We start from the raw sequence: 21,537 nt of genomic DNA, 5'->3' as shown, positions 1-21,537 counted from the left end.
TGTCCCACGAAAAGGGTATCTCCCTTTTAGCTCCAGTCCATGGCAGGAGTTGAATCTCAGTCCTTTTTAAGCCCTCAAAATGTGAGGATGCTGGGGTGAGATTGAAAATCCCATAGTAGAAGGATGGAGATGTGTCCATCCACACGAGTCATCCCAACTCAATTGTACTCAGCGGAGAGAACTGGCTCAGGCTGTCCCCTGGAGACATTCAACACGGGGATGCACAGCCTCCCCAAAAGACCTGCTGCTCTCTCATGGATTATCAATAGCTAGCGGAAGTCACTAAAACCCAAAACCCCTCGCCTAGGTGAAACACACAAGACACAGACTGAACGATGCACAAATACCTGAAGCTGTGAAAGAAAAGCTGAACCTAAACCCTTTGGTGGTGGGAGCTGGGCTAGCACCAGGCAGGTGGGCTTCCTTGGGAAGCTTTGGCTGCACCATCCTGCCCCAGCTCTCCAACGTATCTAGGCATCCTCCGCTGCCCCGCACACCCTCCTTGGGTCCCAAATGCCATTACCCACAGCTCTGCTGACCATATCCCAGCCCTGGGGGATGTCCCCTCTCCCACCTCCCCACTTTGCCCAAGGACAGCAGTGACATGGCACGGCAAGCGCAGCCCGTGGTGCGCGCACACTTGCTTTCTCTGAGTTATATTTAGTCCCGCTCCAAAGCCAGTCTCTCCACGCCTTCTGCAGCCCTGTATTTAGTTACAAATTCACTACACGGGTACGTCTGAGGTTTCCTGTGGTTGTTTATCAGCTCAGCTACAGACGCTCACAAAGAAAAACCCTCATATTGCACAGGAACAAAGTATGGAAAGCTGTTCCCCCGGCTGCACTCCTCCTCTCTCCTCTCCCCCATCCCACTGCCAGCTACTGCCCCAATCCCAACTCTTCCCATTCCTGCAGCAGACACCCCAGCTTGCTCCCAGTGCAAGGAAGGATCGTACAAATACCATTGGCAGCGGTGAGCGAGATGTTCAGCACCAGGGTGTCCTGAAGGGAGACATGGCGAGTGCTGAGCCGTAGGGGAGACACATGAACACATGCACTCGCAGTGTTTCATCATGAGATGACAGATATCCTGTAGAGGAGATCAGAATTCGCCACCCCCCTCACACTGCCCTGCCCCTGCTCCCTGCAGTTGCCTTCAAGCAAGATGGGTTATGAAAGTAGCACATCAGAGGCTTCGTCTAATGTTACAAAGCTCCGGGGCGGCTGCCCAGCCCGCATTCCCTTTTAGCTCTGGAGAGAACGGCTGGAACACAAGGATCAGACGTGAGCCAAAGGGGGATTTCTTCACTGCAGGAGCTGAAGGGCTGTTTCCCCCAAGCCAACCTGAGGATCTGACATTGCATCCTCTGTGCTGCTCAAAAGTGCAGCTGACAGCTCCCAAAACGCTGTGCAATTGCTCCCCTGGGCACAGCATCGTTGCTTACACCGGGACAAACTGGTGCTGCAGCAAAATCATGCAGGGGAGTCCATCAGAGGCAGGTTTGACATCCTGTTTGCATCCTCCTCTTAAACCAGATCCATCTGCCAGTGGAGCAGCCGCTCTTTTTGGCCCTGATCCTGACCTCCAGCCCAGCTGGCAGCTCAGGTAGGAAAGCGGGACAAACGCAGCTTCCAGCCTCCAGCCCGCCTTACTGCCCAGGCAACAGCGGCTCCAGCATCCCGTGAGGACCTGAACTGTGGATACACACCAAGGGCAGGGTCTGGCTCCATCTCACCTCACATCAGCCGCCGGTTAAAATGAAAACAAACCAAAACTTTCATTATGCAAGTCAAAAAAACGCAGAGATGCCCTGCCTCATTTCTGGTCTTGTCCGGACAGGCTGCCGGGGCAGCGGGGGGGCATGCGTGCTGCAGGCCAGCCTGGAGCCCCCCGTCTGCACGGATTTTTGGTTTCAGCTCAAAACCTGGCAGGGCTCATGGTTTCAGACAGCTCTGATATGAAACCAGATGCTCTCCCTCAGGCTGTCACTGCCAAGGAAACACATCTCAGGCTCAGACTCTGCTTTCCAGCAACACTTCACTGAGCCGCTTGCCTGCTGGCTGCTCTGGCGAGGCACGTCCCTGCCGGGAGACTCATGCCCATGGAAGGAGAAGGCGAGAACAGCTCTTACAGCCATTTCACTAATGAAACACCTTTGCAGCTCACATGGCAGTGGACGTTCATCTGCCCATCAGGACTGGATGAGCCCAGGAGCCCTTTGCTAAAGCTGGCGTGGAAGTTGAGTGGCTTCCTGGACACTAATGACTCTTTGGAGACTTCCTCAACAATGTCACATTTCATTCTTTCTAAGGAAAGAAATGAGTTTTCCGGAAGCATCAGCTTTTTAGATTTAGCATCTCTTTCCATTCCCAGAGTCAGCTTTGGAAAAAACAATCAGAGGGAAAAAATAAGTGCATTTTGAAAACTGCTGCCAGGTTTGCTCACACAAACAGCCCAGGCAAGTGCTGTCTGTCCACCTGAGGGGGAAATCAAAGCAGGCAGAGCTCAGGGTGCCACACGGGGCCAGCCTGGGAGAGGGCAGGCAGGGATACGGCTGCTTTCATGAGGTGGAAGGGGCTGCGGGATGGCACAGCTGCTCCCTGCCTCCGTACAGCCCCATTCCCTGAGCAATCCCTGCCTTGTACAGTGCCTTCACCAGCACAGCCACTGGTGGCACAGCCACTGCTGGTACAGCCCTTCACTCTACAGACATGCTCTGTCACCAGCTGGGATAAAACAGTTTTATGTTGACAGCAAATCCTTTAACCTTCACAAAGAAATTCGGGGTTTCAACGGCAGTTTCAGGGTGTGTTCAGTATCTCGTGCTGTGGAGCAAGCAGCTCGCGCCGGGCTGCAGTGAGATGCACTCAGGTGGGAAGGAGCTGCTGAACGTGGCTGAGCTGGTGCCATGATGCCACGTTCCTGTTCCCCGCAGCACCCCGGCAGCGGCCAGGGCAGCACACCAGCACCCACCTACCTCCCCCGACCACAGGCACAACCTGGACACCAGACCGTAAGGCACCACCACATGGGTACCTGCATCCAGAAGCCTCAGTGGTGAACCCAGCGCTGTGTATAGCTCAGGTCTTTTCTCCCCAGGCGATGCGATGGTGTCCCACTGGCAGCTCTGACAGGGACATGGTTCTGTTCCCATCCACAGCGGAGGAGCTTCCACCCAGCCTCTGCTGGAAGCTGCACCCGGGGGGTCACATCTGCTGGACAGCAGAGGGGAGGGCACCAGGGCTTCAGGAGGGCACGGAGCAATTGCTCGTGGGCTTGGGGAGGGTGCACAGGAGGGGGGTGACCAGAGCCAAAGTGACCCCAGCATGTCGTGCATGGTGCCTTCCTCTGCTGTCAGCAGATGACCAAGCTAGTGGCGTTTCTTGGCATTGCTCTGGCAGTGGGGAAATGAACAATGTGACAACTGCTGGCAGGGCAACCCCCCCAGGCTAAGAGAAGCAGATTAGCAAGGAAGGGTGAGTATATAGCATTGCACCAGGAGGACAAGGCCAATAACAAGATTTAATTACATGGTGCAGGCAACAACAGAAACCACTGCTTTCAGCAGGACCATGAACACCACCAGTAACACCAGTCTGGACTGAAGAAGCACATTAGAGACTCACAAGCAAAACCCATCCCTCAGCACAGATCACTCACAACAGCAGCTCCCTTGGAGAGCTCCTGCCCAAACCATGTTTGATGGACGGTGCTGTCTTCCAAGGCATGTCGCACCTCAAAATAGAAAGACGTGACTCAGCCAACACAGCATCTGCCTTCAGAACAGCCATTAACACCAGCAAAGCTCACAAAAGCAAGCAGGCAACTGGGGAAGCAACTCCTGAGAGCCCCCACATCTGGGTAAGAGATGTGGTCAGCGCTAGAAAGGCTGGACACAACCAGACCAGGAGTCTTCTTGGGTCAGCTTTTTCCCAAACACTTGGAGCAGGGGAGCTCTCATTTCTGGTGAAAATCTGAGCTCCCCTCTGTCAGATCCCTACTGGGGCTCAGCACACGGGGGATGCTGGCTGCAAACCCACGCAAAGGTGGCTGATAAAAGGTCATTATGGCCCTGCCACAAGCACAGCCGTGCCCAGCCCATGTATCAGAAGGTGGTGGGGAGGTGGAAATCCAGTATATCCCAGTGAGAAGGTGCACAGGGCAACCCCTGACAAATGGGCCACAGACAGGTTTTACACGAAGGTCCCTGTCACCAGTGGAGCAAGACCTTGCCCAATACAAGCAGGACTGCTCTGAGAAAGTGTTCACAGGAATCTCAGAGGGAAACCAGCTGAACACAAAAGAGAAAAGGGAAACTGCTGCAATGGGGATGTGCAAGCTGGTGCCTGGCAATGGGGAACAGCGGCCAGTCACCTCCCCCACAGCCCTTCCATGAAGCAGAGATTATTTTATTTTTGTAGCAAAACACAAGGCAATATTTCTGTTATACAACAACCTGAACGTTGTCCCTAAGGTCCAGTAAACCCATTGCTAGCTGCCCTGTGCCATCTTGCCCAGTGCCAAAAAGTCATCTCCTCCGTCTGATTTGGGGCTACCTTTGACCATGGGCTATCCCAGAATGATGGACAGGCAACAGACAGCGAAGTCTCATAGCTCTATCTCTTTAGGAAACAGGAGTAAAAGAACCAAAACATATGGTAAACTGTTTTGGGGTAGAAACACCATCACAGCTGAGCTTCATAGCAGCCCTGTGATTCTTGCTGTCCCGACAGCCCTGTGCCAGTGCTGGAGCCCCAGCAGCTCACGGCTGGCAGGGAGAGGCTGCAGGGCAGCGCTGTGCAGAGCCCAGGGCCACGAGACATATATTAATGTCTCATGGATTTGGGTCATCCACAAAGAAACTTGGAAACTGGCTGAGAAAGCCTTTAGAGCCACATGCTCACTCCATGACCAAAGTACCAAACAAGTACACACCTAAAAGTTTGCATAATGCTCAGGGGTGCTAAATCAAACCTTGAAGCCCGGAGGAGTTTGTTTCTGAGTTCAGGCTTAGTGCAGAGACAGAAAGAAAAACCGCTGCTAAGTTGCATAGATGCTCACAGAATTCCCACAGGAGGGCAACGGCATCCCAGGGCTCAGTGGTCACAGGGCAATGGCTCAGGCTCGGAGCCTCTGATGCAGCCAGAGGTTGCTGCCAGAGGATGCAGTGGAAAATACTCAACAGAGCACAGAGGGGAGGAGGACTAAAAGCTGCCTGTTGTACAGAATTGGCTCATCTACACTTTCCTGAAGCTCGGATGCCAGGCACTCCCCTTTTTGTTTCCTTTCTGGATGGGGCTGCTGCACTCTCCTCTTATCACCACTACCATTGCTGCTCCTGTCACTGCTGCCGCCCCAGGGCCCCCAAGGGACAGATGAGGCCCCAGGCCAAGGGGAGGGGAAGCTGAGCAGCCACACGCCTGCAAACAGCCAGCACCACCCAGCCCCTCCCCCCCCCTGCAGCAAAACCCAGAGCACAGCAAGCCCCGGGTGCTGGCTGCATGGGTGCTGCCTGCCCTGCGGGGCAAGGAGCGGGGAGCGGGGAGCCCCAGCAAGGCCAGGCCAGGACTGGGCACTGGCTGGGAGCAGGTCTGGGCAGGTGATTCTGTTCTTGCAACTGGGAGTTGTTCCACACACAGCAAAAGGAATAAGCATGAGCTAGTGCTGAAACAGCCCCAAGTCAGCGATGTGCTTCGCTCACCCCATCTGGGCTGAGCAGCAAGCAGTTGTCGGCTGGCTGCGGGGTGCGCGTGGGGGCTGCATGTGCAGGGAGAGGCCAGGGGCCCTGAACGAGTGCCAGAGCAGTAACAACATCAAAACTACCCGCATCTGCTCCAGGGGTGCAGGCAGCAAAGTCCCCACTTTCCTCCCTGGGACAGGCTCCCGGGCAAGCCCTGTGTTTTCCACCAGGATCCTGACCGCTGGCAGGGTGCAGCAGGGGAAGATTACACAAATACTCCCTTCTTGCAGAGAAGCAGCACGTTCCTCTTCTCCAGCACCATCAGCGCCCCCTCCCCTAATTCCTCCTGAGAAAGGAAAGCAAACAGACCCCACTGAAGGGCTTTCCAGGGTTTTCCATCCACAGGGATGTGGCACTCATGCACACACTGCCAACCTTTAAGACATAAAGTAAAAGCATGGCCCTGGGGACCAGCAGAGCAGCAGGTCCCCCTCAAAGGAGCAGAGAGTAGACGAGACGGAGGATGAGCACTGCATTTCCCCATGCACAGACCCTTGAGCAACGCACCCTCCGGGACTCTACCTGCTTCTTCAGGGCAGGCATTGGGGAGCCCTGCAAGTCACACGTGCTCCTGAGGTGCCATCCAGCGTGGGGAGACAGAGCGGGGTCCCGCAGGAGTCATCGCAGGGTCCACTCTGCCTGGCGACGAGGGTCAGTGGGTGCTGGGAGAGAGACGGGGTGGCTGTCAGGCTCCGCAGCACACTTCAAAGTCTGCAAAGCGAAAAGGGAAGCGCTGGAGTTATTTCAAGACAACTTCCTCTTTCACAGAGCAGCCCCTCAAGGAGAAAGCTGTCCCCACACGGGTCGCACTCGCCTGGGGCTCTGTGGACGTGCAGGACCAGGTGGAAGAAGGCTTAGCCGTGCCCTGCCTCTAATCCCCCAAAACCAGCCGTGCAGGTCAGGCTGCTCTGGGACAAGCCTGTCCCGTGGCAGACGTGGTGAGCCCTGGTGCTGGCACAGCCTCTGCCATGCCACCCACCACCCCGCACCAGGGCAGCTCCTGCGGTGCTGCTGCCCCAGCCGAGGCAGGAGGGTGCCTGAGGCTGCATACCCAGTGCCTCGAAATAAACAGTGTTGCTACGAGAGACAAGGAGGAGTCTGTCCAAGGAGAGACTTTTCCAGCTTCCCGTTCCAAGCACAGTGTTTTGCGCCTCTGCCAGCACCTCCCATCCAGAGCATCTTGCACACATCTGCTTTTGCTCAATGCCAGCCCCTGCAGCTGCCCAGTGCAGCCCCTGCCTGCTGCCAGCACGGGGATGCAGTCCAGGCAGGGGATGCTCAGCCCCTTTTGGAACACTAAGTCTGACATTGCGTTGACAGAGGTGTTGGCTGCATGTTGGTCGGAGCAGGTCTGGCTGTGCTCAGCAGGGCGTCACATTGTCACCACTTGTGACTCAGTGTCAGGAGCGCAGCTCCCGGGATGAGCCCAAATGGGGCCCCGGGTGAGGCTGCTCAGGGCTGCTGAGGTCTAGCAGTGCCCTGACGCTCAGGTAAGGCTGAGACCCATTTGCACAAGCCCAAAATGGCACATGGGAGGGATGCATGGACCAGCCCAAACCAGGAGATAAGTGTTCATCCCTATTGGAGGTGGGGGCAGGGCTAGGGGCAGCCCTCCAGCTCTGGTGGAGCATCGGTGCACACCCCCACGCTGCACGGCACAAAGTGCTCGGGAAAGCTCCATAGCATCATCCGAGCCCTCCAGCCAGCGACTGCCACAACCAGTCCTGTCCCCGCTCATGGCCAGTGCCCTGCTAGATCAGCTCCTCACCCCAAGTGTCATCTACAGCAGTGCCTGATGCTCTGAGCTTTTCTGGGGTGAGCAGGTTAGGGGAGAAAGTACTTATAGAGGGAGCGTGGGAACTGCAGCTGATACTGTATCACTTCCTATCTTCTTTTACATGAGAAAAAGCATTAGGTATAGTTACATACCTGGGGCCCAGATTTAAAAATAACCTACTTCCTTCCTGACTGGGAGAGAAAGGCAGGAGGAGGCAGTTTAACTGGCTGTCAGCGTTACTTGCATTCAGTTCCTACTCGTGCTGGTGCCAAGCTGCTGAGCTGAGCAGCATCCCCTTCCCCCGGTGGGCTCGCCTCCCCGAGCAGCCATCCTGCAGGCAGGAAGGCTCCAGGGAAACAACAGCAGCACACAACAGCAGATGATAACATCCTCATTTCCCCTGTCTTATTTTCATTCATATTCACTCCCATTCATGAAGGATGCACACACGTGTCCTGGCCCCGGTACAGAACTGCTGTAGAGCACATCGGCACCAGTGGACCCCAGACCAGCCCTGTGGGCAGCACAGTTGCGGCATATACACATGGGAACCCATTTGCAAAACTTTGTCACTGCTAGCACCAGAATTAACTTCGTCAGCCTGCTCGAGCTAAGGTTTTGGGCATCACTGTTAAACAGCTTATTGTCCTGTGCCTGTCCATCAGTTCTGATGCCATGTTGCATCTGTCCTTCCTCCACAGGAGTTACCCAGCATGCAGGAGCTCTGGCCGCAGGCAGGAACTACCACACAGATACTGCTTCCCATGCAAATGCCAGAGAAAAGCGAGCTGTGAAGCCAATGCACTGGCACGACTGGGAGTATGAGCCCCACACGATTGCATAGGAGGGGAAAAGAGTGGCACCGGCTGCACTGCTTTGTTGGATGTGCTATAGCCTTGGTGATGCTTCACAAGCATCTTTCAAGTCCAGGATCTCCCACTTGTTCCTGGATGTTTTCACTTCTCACCCCTCAGCTGGCCACTGCAGGTGCCAAACTTCATCCCCCGCCCCTTATTCTTGCTGGAATTGGATTCTTTCCTGCTGCACAGCTACAGACGGAAGATACCAGTGAGCTTCCTCAGACAGTTGCTGTAGCACACAGCCAGCACTCCCCTCATTGCCATCAACTTTGGGATCCCAACCCAAAAGCCATTTGGCTAAAGGGCCCTTCTAGAGACCTTCCCTCCTGCTTTTTCTGTACCCGCTGTCTCTAGTCATAGCGGCAGCTGGATTTCAGCATCAGCCCTGCCCCGAGTGCAGCGTTGTATTCTCTTGTGGCAACACATGTGATGGGGAGGAAGGGGTTGGTTCTCCGTATTTTCTGTATTGAGCTGCCAGTTAGCCACTGATACCATTCAACACTGAAACACAGCTGATCATCACCCTGAGAACAGAACAGGGAACGCTCAAATCACCTCAGATAACATCACACCTCTGCCAATTTGTGCTGCCAATGGCAAGAGGAAGAGCCAGGCATAACGCTGCTCAAACAAAGGCTGCAGTCAGAAAACAAAAATAAAAAAAAATAATTTAAAAAGAACTAAAATAAAGTAGAGAGAGAACCTTTGTGTGGCAAGCACTATGGATCAGGTACAAAACAGTTCGTTGTCCCTGCAAACACTGTCCTCTGTGATTTACAGGTATTGCAGGAGCACCATAACGAGCAGTGCCTGTGCATGACCGGGATACACAACAGTTTTGAACTGGTCTGAATCTCCCTCCCATGGAAGCAGTCTGTCTCCCGAAATAAACAGAAAGAGCTTACCTGAAGCCCTAATTCTGGAGGGGCTTTCCAGTCCGGAGGGGAATTTACTGCCCAGACAGGGGCTTTCCTGCAGTGGGAGCAGTACGCAGCCCTCTCTCCTCTCGAGATGCTACAGCCGCTGCCAGCTGAAGCCCTGCCAGGGCACAGCTCCCTGCCGCAGAGCGCGGTGCACAGCGGGCCAAGCCGCACCGGCACGGCCAGGGCTGGCTGCCTCCTACCACCATGCTCCAGCCCCAGCAGCTGCCCATGGGCCCCTGTGCCCACAGCCCCTTGCTCAGCACCACCCCTGGGGGGGCCAAGGGGGGGCCAGTGGTGATGCCAGCACTGGCAGCAAGCGGGGCTGGTGGAGATGGGGCTGTTTCTCCTCCCCATCGTGGTGCTGACTTTCCGTTCCCATTTTGGTCACTGGTCCACACCCTGCAAACACACAGAGGCTCCTGTCAAAGGGGAGCTCTGGACACCTCTCCTCCTGCCCTGGTTTCTATTCAGGGATGCTTTACTTTAACTTTCCATCATCATGTGGCAGCTTTAATAAGACACCTAGCAAGTCGGCCAAGTTTCTGAGGGAAGCAAAGGTATTTGTGCAAAGAAAAAGATGCTGTTTGAGCTCTACTTCTAAACCACCTATCCTGCAGGGAAGCTTCCTCCTGATAGATGTCCAGATCCTCAGTGCTTTAATCAATGGATGAATTCTCTAAAGTTTATAAGGGAACAGATCACAAACCAAGCAATATTTTGATGTTGCACCTCTGGTTTCCCACCCGGGAATTCAGCCCAATTCTCATTTTACTCCAGCTTTAGCAAATATAGAAGAAGGGGGGGTTGGGGAGGGGGAAAGCCAAGCAAACAGCCAGCTCGATGGTATTTAAGTTGCCTTTTTTCATTTCTCTAAACTAAGCTATCGCCAACTTTTTTTTTCCTTGAATAAAACTCATAATAAGGAGATAGCAGCAGAAGATAACAATAATAACAACAACAACAGACTTCTTTTCTAGTCTGATCAGCATCTCAGTATGCCCTGCACGGGTGGAAACTATCTTACTTGATAAAGACTGTACAGGTACCAGCACCAGCAGACACAACCACTCACCTACAGGTTAATTACAGGTTTGAAAATCCAAGCAAATTGATTGTGATAAGCATGAGCAAACAACTGATAAGAAACCAGCAAGGTTTGCCTTTTCATCCTGTTCAGAGACCAGCTCTGGCCATCCTCAGGGCTGCAATTACACACCTGGTATCACAACCCACCCAGCAGCACAGGTGATGGAAAACCCACAGCGAGTCGAGGTCACCCACTTGTGAGCAGAGAGCCGTGTGGCACCCATGGGAGCGGGGCCGCTGGTGGGTGCCACAGCTGCCTCGTGCCGATGGCTGGGCACGCTCTGCTCTCACGGGGAGTCAGTGACTTGCCAGTGCCGAGGAAGAGATGAGCTACTGAAACGGTGAGAGATGTCTTTTTGTCCAAAACCGTAAGTGCTGCATGCACATAAGCCAAGGGCTCTAGGCTTCCACTGCCTGCAGCTCACACCTCCCAGGATCTTTTTCCCAGAATTTACAGCTCTCCCATGAATACCAAGGTGACAGTTTTGGAATGAGACCAAATTCTCGGTATTGGTCCCGCCAGCGATAATGTGCAATAGGAAACAGCTCTCCTTAATCACAGGCACTCTGCTCAGCTCCTTGAGCTGATAAGCTGAGTGGAGAAACTGTTTCTACAGCTGTTTTTCAGGACCAACAAGTGGGGCTTGAAATGCTGCTTAAGCTTCCAGCCTGCTGCGTAAGGGAGAGAAAGGGGCAGGTTGTTGCTTAATCCCAAGGTTTGCCACTTCCCAGAATCCCACAACAGGGCTGGACCCAGAAACAGCCCCCAGAGTATGCCCGAGGCATGATGACCAGTGCTGCTCCCCCCGCCTGCCCACCCTGCCCGCTCCCCCTTCCTAACCTGAGCGCGCCTTGCAACATCCCCTATCACCAGCCTTCTCCAGTGGAGTCTAAATATTACATCCCCTCTCAGAGGCCACGTTGTCCATCTTTTGGCAGTTTGCAGAGGAAAGAGGGTGGACCTGGCTGTTTCATGCCAGTGGTGCTCCTCTTTATGCCGGTAGAGCCTGACCCACGACACCCGGGTGGGGTACAGCAGCTCAGAGCCAGCCTGTGACCCCCAGCATCCCCACAGTTTTTCCAGCAGAACCGCCACCTCCCCAGCTGCTCCCCAGCCCTCTGTCAGTCCTGTTCCAAGGGGAAACCTGGTGCTTGTCCCTGTTGAACAGCAACCTGTGGAGAGGTTAAAAACCTGGACTGAGCTCCATTCACTTTAAATCCCAGTTCTCTACTGCACTCGCTTCCTGCACAGGTTCACCTATGAAGGTAATTCAGATGTTTTTTGCTTCATCTCCTGTCTCATTAAAGAATAGATTGGAACACCCCACCAGCAGGACAGGCCCTGCACAGCCACCTTCCTCCACCCTCCCAGCTTGGCAATGAACTCAGACTGTGGCTGACGGCTTGCGGTGAATGCACCGGCTCTGTTTCCCCCCATCCCTTACAGGCAGCACAAGAGGTGGCGGCAGAAACTCCATCATGTTCAGACAACTCCTCAGCGTCCTCAGGTTTCATTGTGCTGCCATAGGAGCAAAACCACATTTGTTTAAGCTTGGTTTGGTTCTGATAAATCACTCCCTTCCCTGTCATTTCCAGGTACTTGCAAAGGGTTGGTTTGCGCTGGTATTTTCCCAGCAGCTGAATTAAGCTGAGAGCGCTCCAGCTCCTTCCCCCTTTCCAAAAGCTGGTCCTTCAGTTGTCCTTCTCCAGTCTCGCAATCTCACTTTTTCTCCACCCATTCCCAAAAGTCACTGAAAGAGGGAGCCCTTAGCTGAGGCCAGAAGCATCCTGGCAGGAATTGCTGCACGTCAGCTGATTTAAAGCACTTCACATTCCTGAGTGCACCTGCCTTGTAGGGGGACCTGGCCCTGTGGCTGACAGTTGTACTGAAGCCACCAGCTCCCAGCTGGACTCTTCCCAGTTCACGCAAACATGTCTTTGAAACTTTCAACATCATCCATCTCCATCAAGGACCTGACCAGTTTTTCCTTGTCTCCTTGTCTCACTGCTAACATGCTTACAGGACGAGCATAAGTTGCTATCCTGCTCCTGAAGCCCAGTGTCTCATTTTCCTCTCCTGACACTGAGGTGCTCCTGTGTTTGCTGTTTGTCACCTGCTTTCAACCCAGCACCTCAGCCATGTCCTCCTCGTGGCAGGTCAGCGAGGAACCCACAGCTTAGCCAGGTGGGTCTGGCACCATCTGTCCTCTTTCCTCCACGATGGCATGACCTGCATGTGTAGGATGAGGGAAATGGTACTGTCCCCTTGGGTGAACCATAGGGAGATCTTCTGATGTCACCCAGTGTAACTCAGGGAGTGCTGAATGCTTTCAGAGATACAGAAAGTTGCTTCCTGAAGAAGCAGGAGTGTTTGCTGATACCAACCATGCTTTCTTACCTTTGTAGTTGTGAAGAATTTCCCCGCTTGAATCCCTTTGTTGGCGTTGACTCATCACTGCTGGGTCTCTCTCTGCTTCACAGGCCAGCTCCACATTTCTTAAAAAGGGACATCACAACTAGGTAAAACAGGTTTGGTTTACATCAACAACATGACAGATTCTTATTGATTTACAATTTCATTTTTCTCTTCTCATTTCTTCACTGCTGGGGATCTTCTAAAAATTCAACACCTTAGGGATTTTATTTCTTGGGGCTTTTTAAAGCCAGGGATGGAGAGCCAGGAAAAGAAGATAGACAGGAGAAACCACAAAGGAGAAATAATAAATCATGACATATGAACCTTAAAAATTTCCCAGAGAAAAAAAAGAATTTGAGAGGAATAGGTGAAGCATCTCTTTCTAGCACCCTGCAATGTAACGATTACGCCTTTTAAGTTACTTTCCCATTTTTTTCAATCCGCTCCATCTGCTGGCAGCCAAAAATCATCTTCCCCTCCACTGTGGGAACACCCTAGCAGTCTTGGTGAGAGGAGATGAGGCAGCTCCTCCAGGGCCTCTCAGTGGGTGAAGCAGCACCAAGCCCCAACATGCGTGGGGCTGGCCGTGGTGGTGCTGCAGCAGGAGCAGGCATCTCCACCCCAGGCACCCACAGGGCTAACACGGCCCCCACCCATATCCCACTGGGGGCAGAGCTGAGTGTGTGCTGGAGCGAAACCTTCATGGTCAGAGGGTTTTTGCTGCCTGGCTGCAGAGCAAGGGGCTGGTTGGGTTTCTCTTTTTTGTTTCCATGAGAGAGACACTTTACATAAGGAGCATGCATATGCAACGTCCACCTACCTGCTCTATCTGACCAGCACATGTTAAAAACCAAACCATATCTATCTATATTACATTAATTACTATACTTAACAAGTAACAAAGATTCACACTGCACACATATCTGTACTTTTTTTTTTTTCCCATAGAAAGTACGTGGAACTATTTTACAGGCTAAAAAGGAATGAAGTGTGTCATTTATACTACAGCACATACATGCATATACATACACACAAGCTGAATATGTATGTTATAGAAATAGTTCATTGATAGGTGTGCAGGTAGACGGATCGATGCAGTTCTGTGTATTTCCTGGCGTGGTTGTACGCACAAGGGGTATTCAAAGGCTTTAAAATGACTAATAGACGACTCAGTTCATGCGGATCGGAGTCCCACAACTTGCATATTTAGACACACCAGTCATACCAGGAGAGTTCAGAAAACACGTCTCACTATCTTAAACTATTTGTAAACACATTCTAACAGAGAGTGAGACATGCATCACAACTTCCCTTAGCCATGTTTTGCAATCACTAATCAACTGTAGCTGTTACCTGCGCCCACTCTGCCTGGCAGTGAAGAGCGTGACTTACCGGCAGCAGCCACCCCCCCGGGGCACCCGTCCCCACCAAGGGACCTCCAGGCTCCAGTGAAATGAAATACTCAGGCAACTGCTGAGAGCCATACCTGGGGAGTCAGGGCTGTGCAGGATCGGTCTGTTCCTCCATCCTGCAGGTGCAGTCCTCGCAACACCAGTGTGTTTGGCTGCCTGAGCCACCCTGCTTGAGGTCCTCTTTACGGATGGAAACACCAGCTAAATACACTGCATTGCACTTCCCATTGCTGTCCAGGAAGTTTTATGGAGTCAAACCCAAGCCTAGGTTATCCCAGAGGTGGGTAAACACCACAAAATATTTTTTTTGTGCTTGCTTTGATTTGCATTTCAGTTTTTGGGTGTCTTTGGCTGTCAAACCTCAGCCTTTGCATTTCTTTCTGCAAGTGCTGCAGGGGAGATGCCGTGGAGGGGAGAGGGGTTTATGAGGGCACAGATGCAAATTTGGAGGAAGGCATGATTGGGACTGGTGCAGAAAAGCCCACCCCGTTTTTCCCATGCACTCAGCTGTCTGCACCAACCGGCACAGGCACACAGGCTACAGGATGCCTGCTGCATCTGAAGACACTGATAATTATGCAATTTTGCATCGTTAGCACACCGTTACTGTTCTCAAATGAATTCTCCCTGCTAGGAAAACTGTTCCTCATGCAGACACAGGGAACCTTGTTAACTTTTAATTGATCATTGATTAGCACAAGTAAGATAAGGATAGTGGAGCAACAGGCGTTGCCAGGGGAGATAAACAGCCGCCGGCAGCCCAGAAATATTTCACTTGTCCAGCTCCACTCTCGTTAGGCCTGAGCAAAGGTCAGTCCCAAGACAAATGGACTCAGATGCCCTTTTCAGTCACAGGTGCTGGCCAAAACCGTTAAGAAATCAGCAAAATTCACAGAAATTTCCCATCTTTTCTACTTTACAACTGGCTGTAAGGGCAGCTAAACCATGCATGCGAGAAACAGCCGTGATCTACCAGCCCAGAAACCTGCAGCCGCAAAAGGCAACCAGGGCAGGGAATCTGGCGGGAGAAGATACCCCTTGGATTTTCTTCTGCTTGTCCCTTTTCTTTTGAAAGTGCTGGAAGGTCCTTTGACAACCCCCTCTGGGTCAGGCGGACCCTGTCCCCCGCCGGCAAGGTGAATTTGGCTGTCGTGCCATGGCTTGGTTAGCCGGTCACCGACCCGCAGGCAGGGAGCCAGGCTGGGGGCTCGCTGCCAGCAGGACCCGAGCTGTCCCCAGGCACCTCCTCGTCGGCTGAGGGTAATCGGAGATACAGCGACGGGAGCAGCCAGAAAGGAGAGGACGGTGCTTGTGGGTCTGTGACCTCCAACCAAGGAGACACCCTAATCCTGTAATGACACGTGGGGACTGGGAGCTGCTGGGAAGCCTGGCTCTGCTCTCTACTATTTCTTGCTACAGCTGAGAGAGCAGATGAGCACCTTTGGAATACCTCCTTGTAAGACATCCCCTGGAAACAGCCTGGTTCAGGTCCCATAACCCAAATCCCCAGGATCCCTGCGGGCTTCCACACCCTGGGTTGTCCCCCACCTGCTGGTCTCTTGCTCTGGGCCACCTAGAAATGACACCCACGAAACTACACATCTACCAGAAAACAAGTACAAGAGGAAGGTTGGCCATGGCAATGCCAACAAACAAGTAACTGAGCACGATTTGGGGTCAGAGGTGCTGAGCTGCACAAGTGCGTGGGCAGGTCCTGCACCCAGGCAAAGTGCCCCATCGCCAGCTGAATGCTTAGGCTGGTTTTGTCCCAGCACACCATGTCCAGGTGCAGATTCCAGCTTTCTCCAGGCAGCAATCCTGATCCTGTGCCTGGCAGGCCACGTGAACTTTGCAAACAACCTTTTTCCCCAACGTAACGGTAAAGCTGAAGAAAAATCAGTCCAAACAAATTCCGTGTTGAGGAGTGAATGCCTTTTTTCCCCTTACCCAATGTCAGGTTGGTGAGGCTTCAAGATACAACTGTAATTGTTTGGGAGCATTCATCATGCCCCACAGCAATGTCTCCATGCAAACAACCTGATGATGACCTACATAGACCACAGAAGGTAGGTTTGATTGCCCATCTGCCAGAAAGAGGAGGGCACCTGCATTTTCTAACTTTCAGGGGAGAATCTTAACCCCTGCAACAGTGGATCCAGGACAGGCAATCTCATCCCTGCCTACTGATCCTAATTCATTCTGTATTTCTAATTAGCCATCAGATCAGGAACAGCCACTCAAGGACCCTTTCTCTGGATGAGCATTGCCTCCTCTTGTTCTTCACCTTACACACTAGAACATCTTCATCCCTGAAGCTATTCAGACGTTGCCTGGACCCTGAGCAACCTGACTGACGCTGCCTGCATGCGTTAAGCTCTTTGCTTTCTGCCAGCACTGAGCCGTGGTGGCTCTGTGGTGAGACACTTGGCTCTCAGCCGACTCCTGTGGCACACTGGTACCCGACACAAGCATCCACACCTAGATGGCTCCTGGTGGAGCTGGCAGGGAGAAGCTTGGGTGATGACACCAGTAAAGATGAGAAGCACCCATGCACAAAGCACCATTGGAGAAGAGCAGAGGATGGAGGGTCACCACCAGTGATGGGTGGCGAGGAGCCACCCCACAGCACGTTCCCACACCACATCTCCATGTCCCACCCCACCAGCAGCAGAGCATGTCCCATTCCAGCTGTGCCGAGTCCAGCAGCTCCAGCTGAGGTGGCTGTGGGATGACAACCCCTGACAGAGCAGGGGACCATCTGGAAGTGCCGCTGCACCCTGATAAATTAACACATACCAAAACCCGCAGGGCGCTTTATTTTGGGTAAAACCTATCTCACTTGGGAAGCTCAATATAAGCTGGTGCCTCCAGCCTGAAACGCTGAACACACCTTACCCACTGCTTTCCCATCCTTCACAGGCAGGCTGCAGACCAGCTCAGCTTTGGTGCTGCAAGAGCAAAAAGGGTTGATTTGACCATATCTGCAAGATGCAAACTAGTGTTAAATAGCCTAGCCTTAACCCAGCCTTGCTTATTTTATCAGCAGCTGTTTGCTAAATCTTTTGTACTTACAAGAACAAAACCCTCAGCTATGCAGCACTTCAAGGACCAATCTGAACCCTGAGCCTAAACTTTTCGTCATGCATGGTTTTAGAACAAAGTACTTTCTTTCTGTTTGGGATTTAAGCATGCATGTTCCTCTTTCATCTTTTCTTCTTAAAAGAGAAAAGAACAGGGAAGGGGGATTTATGGTTTAGGATTTGGGGGTTTTTTGTTTGTTGGTGAGAACAAACAAAAGCAGATTATCATTCCAGCTCAGAAAACATTTGCCTTACTTGCCTTTTCAAAAGACAGTTTTCTTTTTATTTAAAAAATACCTTTTGTTATTCTCTAACCTGAAAAAAAATTATAGCTAATCTTTAAAAAAAGTGCTCATTAACAAAAGTTACTCTCATCTGGTTTTTTGGCTCATCTGAGCTGAAATGACTTTTCTCACATTGTTTATTTGATTACAACACACTGGCCTCCCACCTACCAACTAAGTCTCTTCCTTTGAATATCCACAAGAAGAGAAGGCGACACTTGACATAGTTAAAATTTGCAAGTGTCATTTCATATTTCAGAGCACATTCAGTAGCAACGGCTCCATCTGCAAAGTCCGCATCCCCAAAGATGCTGAAGAGATTGCCAAGTTCAGAAATCCCCCAAAGACCTGGCAGCTGGGCAAAACCCTGCTGCCCCCAGTAGCCACCTTCACCCCAGGGCTCTGCTGTGCACCCCAGGGCTGGACCTTGCCCCAGCCCCAGGAGCTGCCAGGTGCCCAGCTCCCCAGCTCCCGGCAGAATTCCCAGTTCTCTGCAAGTCAAGGCAGGAAAGCTCACAGAGCCTCCCAGAAGGGAAGGGTATGCACAGATCTCACCTCGAGCACACCAGCTCTGCTAGTTTCTTTGCTCCTTAATCCAGCATGAAACCAGATCTGGATTTGCAACATCAAAACCTGCTTTTTACTCACAGCGCAGAAGCGGCTCAATTAACAGAAGCAGCTCAATTAACCTCTGCAGGTCGCCGTGTCGTGCTCTCTGGGACCAAGCTCATGAACATAATGAGTTTATGAGCCTTTTCCTGCCCCCAGGTCAGCCCCCCTGCAAAGAACAGGGGGCTCCCTGCTCTCCTCCGGGAGATACGGAGATCCTCCAACCTGCTCGGGAATTACTGAACTCAAACACTGTACTTGTACTCGAAATAAATCAACATTTAATATTTTACAATTACTTTAAAAGTTCTTTGAACAGTATTTTACAGCTCAGCACAGACATGACACAGATTTGGTGAGGCTGCACACGTGTACAAAGATCACCTGAAAGAACCTCCGACTTCTTTCATTTCCAGAAAGCATCAGAGGTCAAAACCCTAGCCGGGATGATGAGTCCCTAGAGTTTGTGCTTGTTTTTCTCTAGAAAATGGAAATCCTCTCCTCTAGGATTTCTACAGGGCCAGATGAAACAAAAGAGGTTTATATCATTAACAGCGGCAAGGATATATTTAGCCACGGATATCAAGATCACAAACAGCAATGTTTTCACAGGATAAGGTGCTATTTTAAAGTATTGAACAAAAAAAACCCCCAAAACAACAAAGCCAGCTGTCAAATTTCAGCCCCATTTGAGAAGACACGCACAAACCTGTTTGGGAAATGAAAAGTCAGTGAGAAAACTTTTTCCAAGCGCATGCGAAGAGCTGTTAAAATCTGATCTCATCCCTCGAGCCTACTGGACTTGCAATACTGCTGTGGAGGAGTGCACAGCCGCGACCTCACTGTGCGCCCCCACATCGCCCACAGGCACCCCGTGAGAGAGGAGACAGCCCACCACAACCTGGCCACATCTGGGTGTCCCTGCCAAGTCCGTGCTGCAAACAAGGAACGGACACTGCTCCATGCATGTAGGAAAAGATGGGTGCTCCTGGAGCTGCTGCGTGGCCGGGGGAAGTGGGTCCTTGCCAGGAGTCCAAGCTGGCTTTGCATTGTGGTGGAGGCACAGCCAGCTTACGTTCAAGTGATGCTTTGCCCTGTGTGAGGGTCTTTGAGTCCGCAAGGCAACACCACCCTTGGGGTGGTTTATTCAAGTAGAAGGATGAAGTGCAGAGGTCTCGGGAGCACGTTCACATCTCTTTTTCGCTCGTCTCTAGCCAGTGGCAGAAGCTGCATCCAAAGCTGCTGTGGACACCAAAGAGCCAGCCAGCACCTTCTTAACCCAAGATGTTCACTGCTGGGGCCAGAACAAGCTGTCCCTGAACAACAGAGGCAGTAGGAACAGAAAGCAGGTCCAGCAGCCAGCAGGGCCAAGGCTGGAGTCAATGGCACAGGAGGGATCCCCCAAACATTTCCAGGTGGAATGCGGAAGAATCCAGCAGGCAAACCTGACCCATGCTCCTCCAAGAAAACTGAAGTCCCCAGGGGCTCTGACACTTTTCCTGGTAGATTTAACCTCAAATGACACTGCTGCTGTGCCACCAGTCCTTGGGGACAGAGCCCAACCTTGTCTTAACTAGCGCTAAGAGCTGACCAGGTCCTGCTTTCTGGAGGATCAAGGGACCCACACTGAACTAGCACACTGTGGCTGAACCCTGCAGCCCCCCAGCAGTAGCAGGGGTCCCTTCCAGACATTTCCAGGGAGCCCATGCCCTTGGCATTCAGATCCTGCAGCAGGCAGCATGCTCTTCTGCCTGCTGTCATTAGTGCAACCACCGACAACTACTGAGAAACAGCTTGAGGGCTATGAAACCAGGCAAGGCTTTTCCAGTCTCATTTTTTTTTTTTTTTTGCTCATGGGATCAGAACAGCTCTAAATACCCCCAAATATTGCACCTTTCTGTACCTACAGCCTTGCAGAGGGAAGGAAAAGGGCAGAAAACCTTTTTGCAGGGGAGGGAGGACCTCAAATCCAGCTGCTGTCTGCAAGTGTCACTAGTGGGTTTGGTGCTGGGTACTTCTCCAGCAAAGCTGCCTCTTCAGGTGACCTTAAGGCAATCCTAGTGGTTTCCCCTTACTCCCTCCTATGAGTATGAGTATGAGTGTGGTTCCTGTCATATTTCAAGCAACTACTGAGGATTCAGCCTCTGGGATGTCCCTAGCATACAGTGCTAGGGAGCAGGATGCGAGAACGTACTCCCTGTTCAGCCCACATCTCATGGGTGAACTCTGAAATTCTGCAGAAATTGGAAGTTCATCTCCTGCAGGTCCTGAATCTACTGTAAGTACACGTACACATGACAAGCTGTCCAGGCCCTGGTATGGCTGTTGCACTCAATGCACTGGAACACAAGCAGCTTGTGCTGGGGTCTTTCTGGGCATCAGCTGGGCTGCTCTGCTCTGTTTCTCTGCAAGATACCCAACTGTCATCATTTAAAGGAAACCTTGAGAAAGCTTGTCCCCCTTTCCCACAGAACCGTCCTGAGCATCCTCAACCTGTTACGGGTGAAATGCCATCAGGATATCAGTTGGGTGAGCCGCAACTCTGCATGCATTGAAGGCCACCTACCACCACTCAGCCAAGGACATTCATTTTCCAAAATGTCCCCCCTCCATGAGCTCCCCCAGATCGCACTGGCCTTGGTCACTGTCAAATACAGCCACAGCACCATTTGCTGGCAGGAAAATGCCACTGTCCTTGCTTGCCCTCTCAATCCAGGTGTTGGCAGTCTGCAGATCCAAGTGGAGATCTCAGGGAAACAACTTGCCTTCCATTGCTGAGGAACCTTGAGAGATACCAGAGCACACCACCAGTGTTCCCATTCCCCAGGGCTGGGCCAAGCCCAGGCCAGGAGCAGCTCAGCCACCACGCTAACGCTTCGGCTGCAGGATGTCTTGGAGAAGCATGGCTGGGTCTCCAGCCCAAAGGACAGTCTGCTGCCTTTTCCTGAGCCTATACTGGTGTTGGATGGGAGTCTGGTCTGAAAGGACACAGGGTTCTTCTATGGCAGTGGTCCACTGAAGGTGGCAATGGGTAAACACAGGAGGGAATGAAACTCAGAGGGGTCCTGGGCAGGCAAAGAGGACCTTCTCAGTGCAAAGGGGTCGCTGTCCCTGGGTTTGTAGCACACGGAGATCTCACACCTGCAGGCGAACAAAAAGAAACCAAGATGTAAGTAAGGTCAGGTGCAGCAGAAGTATCTGCAAATGAATGGGAATCAGTGCAGTTTTTAACAGGATGGGAGTCTGAGTGCTGAGAGTTCAGGTCTTTAAGCTGGCTCAGACTAGGACCTAGAGCAAAAGCATCCAGAAAAAGTAATTTTTGAAACTCATTAGGGAAAATGAGAACTTTT

General features: G+C 52.1%; 2 protein-coding genes across 8 annotated transcripts in view; both read right to left on the bottom strand.

Annotated features, from left to right (window-relative positions):
• PIK3R6 (phosphoinositide-3-kinase regulatory subunit 6) overlaps nucleotides 1-12,851 on the bottom strand; it is a 42,352-nt gene extending 29,501 nt beyond the window's left edge. For 2 of the 3 annotated variants that reach the window (XM_027784875.2, XM_013298207.3), the window contains exons 1-2: nucleotides 12,785-12,851; nucleotides 6,263-6,451 (exon numbers count right to left, since the gene is read on the bottom strand). The gene's annotated coding sequence lies outside the window, so the exon portion shown is untranslated. Of the gene's footprint in view, nucleotides 1-6,247; nucleotides 6,452-12,784 lie in introns of all 3 variants that reach the window. The other variant, XM_055794638.1, reaches the window with a different exon arrangement.
• Nucleotides 12,852-18,451: 5,600 nt separating this feature from the next.
• Nucleotides 18,452-21,537, bottom strand: part of PIK3R5 (phosphoinositide-3-kinase regulatory subunit 5) — a 65,366-nt gene continuing 62,280 nt past the window's right edge. For all 5 annotated transcript variants that reach the window (XM_055794634.1, XM_055794632.1, XM_055794636.1 and 2 more), the window contains exon 19: nucleotides 18,452-21,328. In XM_055794634.1, coding sequence (XP_055650609.1) covers nucleotides 21,187-21,328 — 142 coding nt within the window. In that variant the 3' untranslated portion in view covers nucleotides 18,452-21,186. The remainder of the gene's footprint in view (nucleotides 21,329-21,537) is intronic.

Source organism: Falco peregrinus, chromosome 2 (assembly GCF_023634155.1).
Source record: "Falco peregrinus isolate bFalPer1 chromosome 2, bFalPer1.pri, whole genome shotgun sequence".
Lineage (NCBI taxonomy): Eukaryota > Metazoa > Chordata > Aves > Falconiformes > Falconidae > Falco > Falco peregrinus.
The sequence above is the reverse complement of the archived record's forward strand: the minus strand, read 5'-3'. Positions and strand labels throughout refer to the sequence as shown.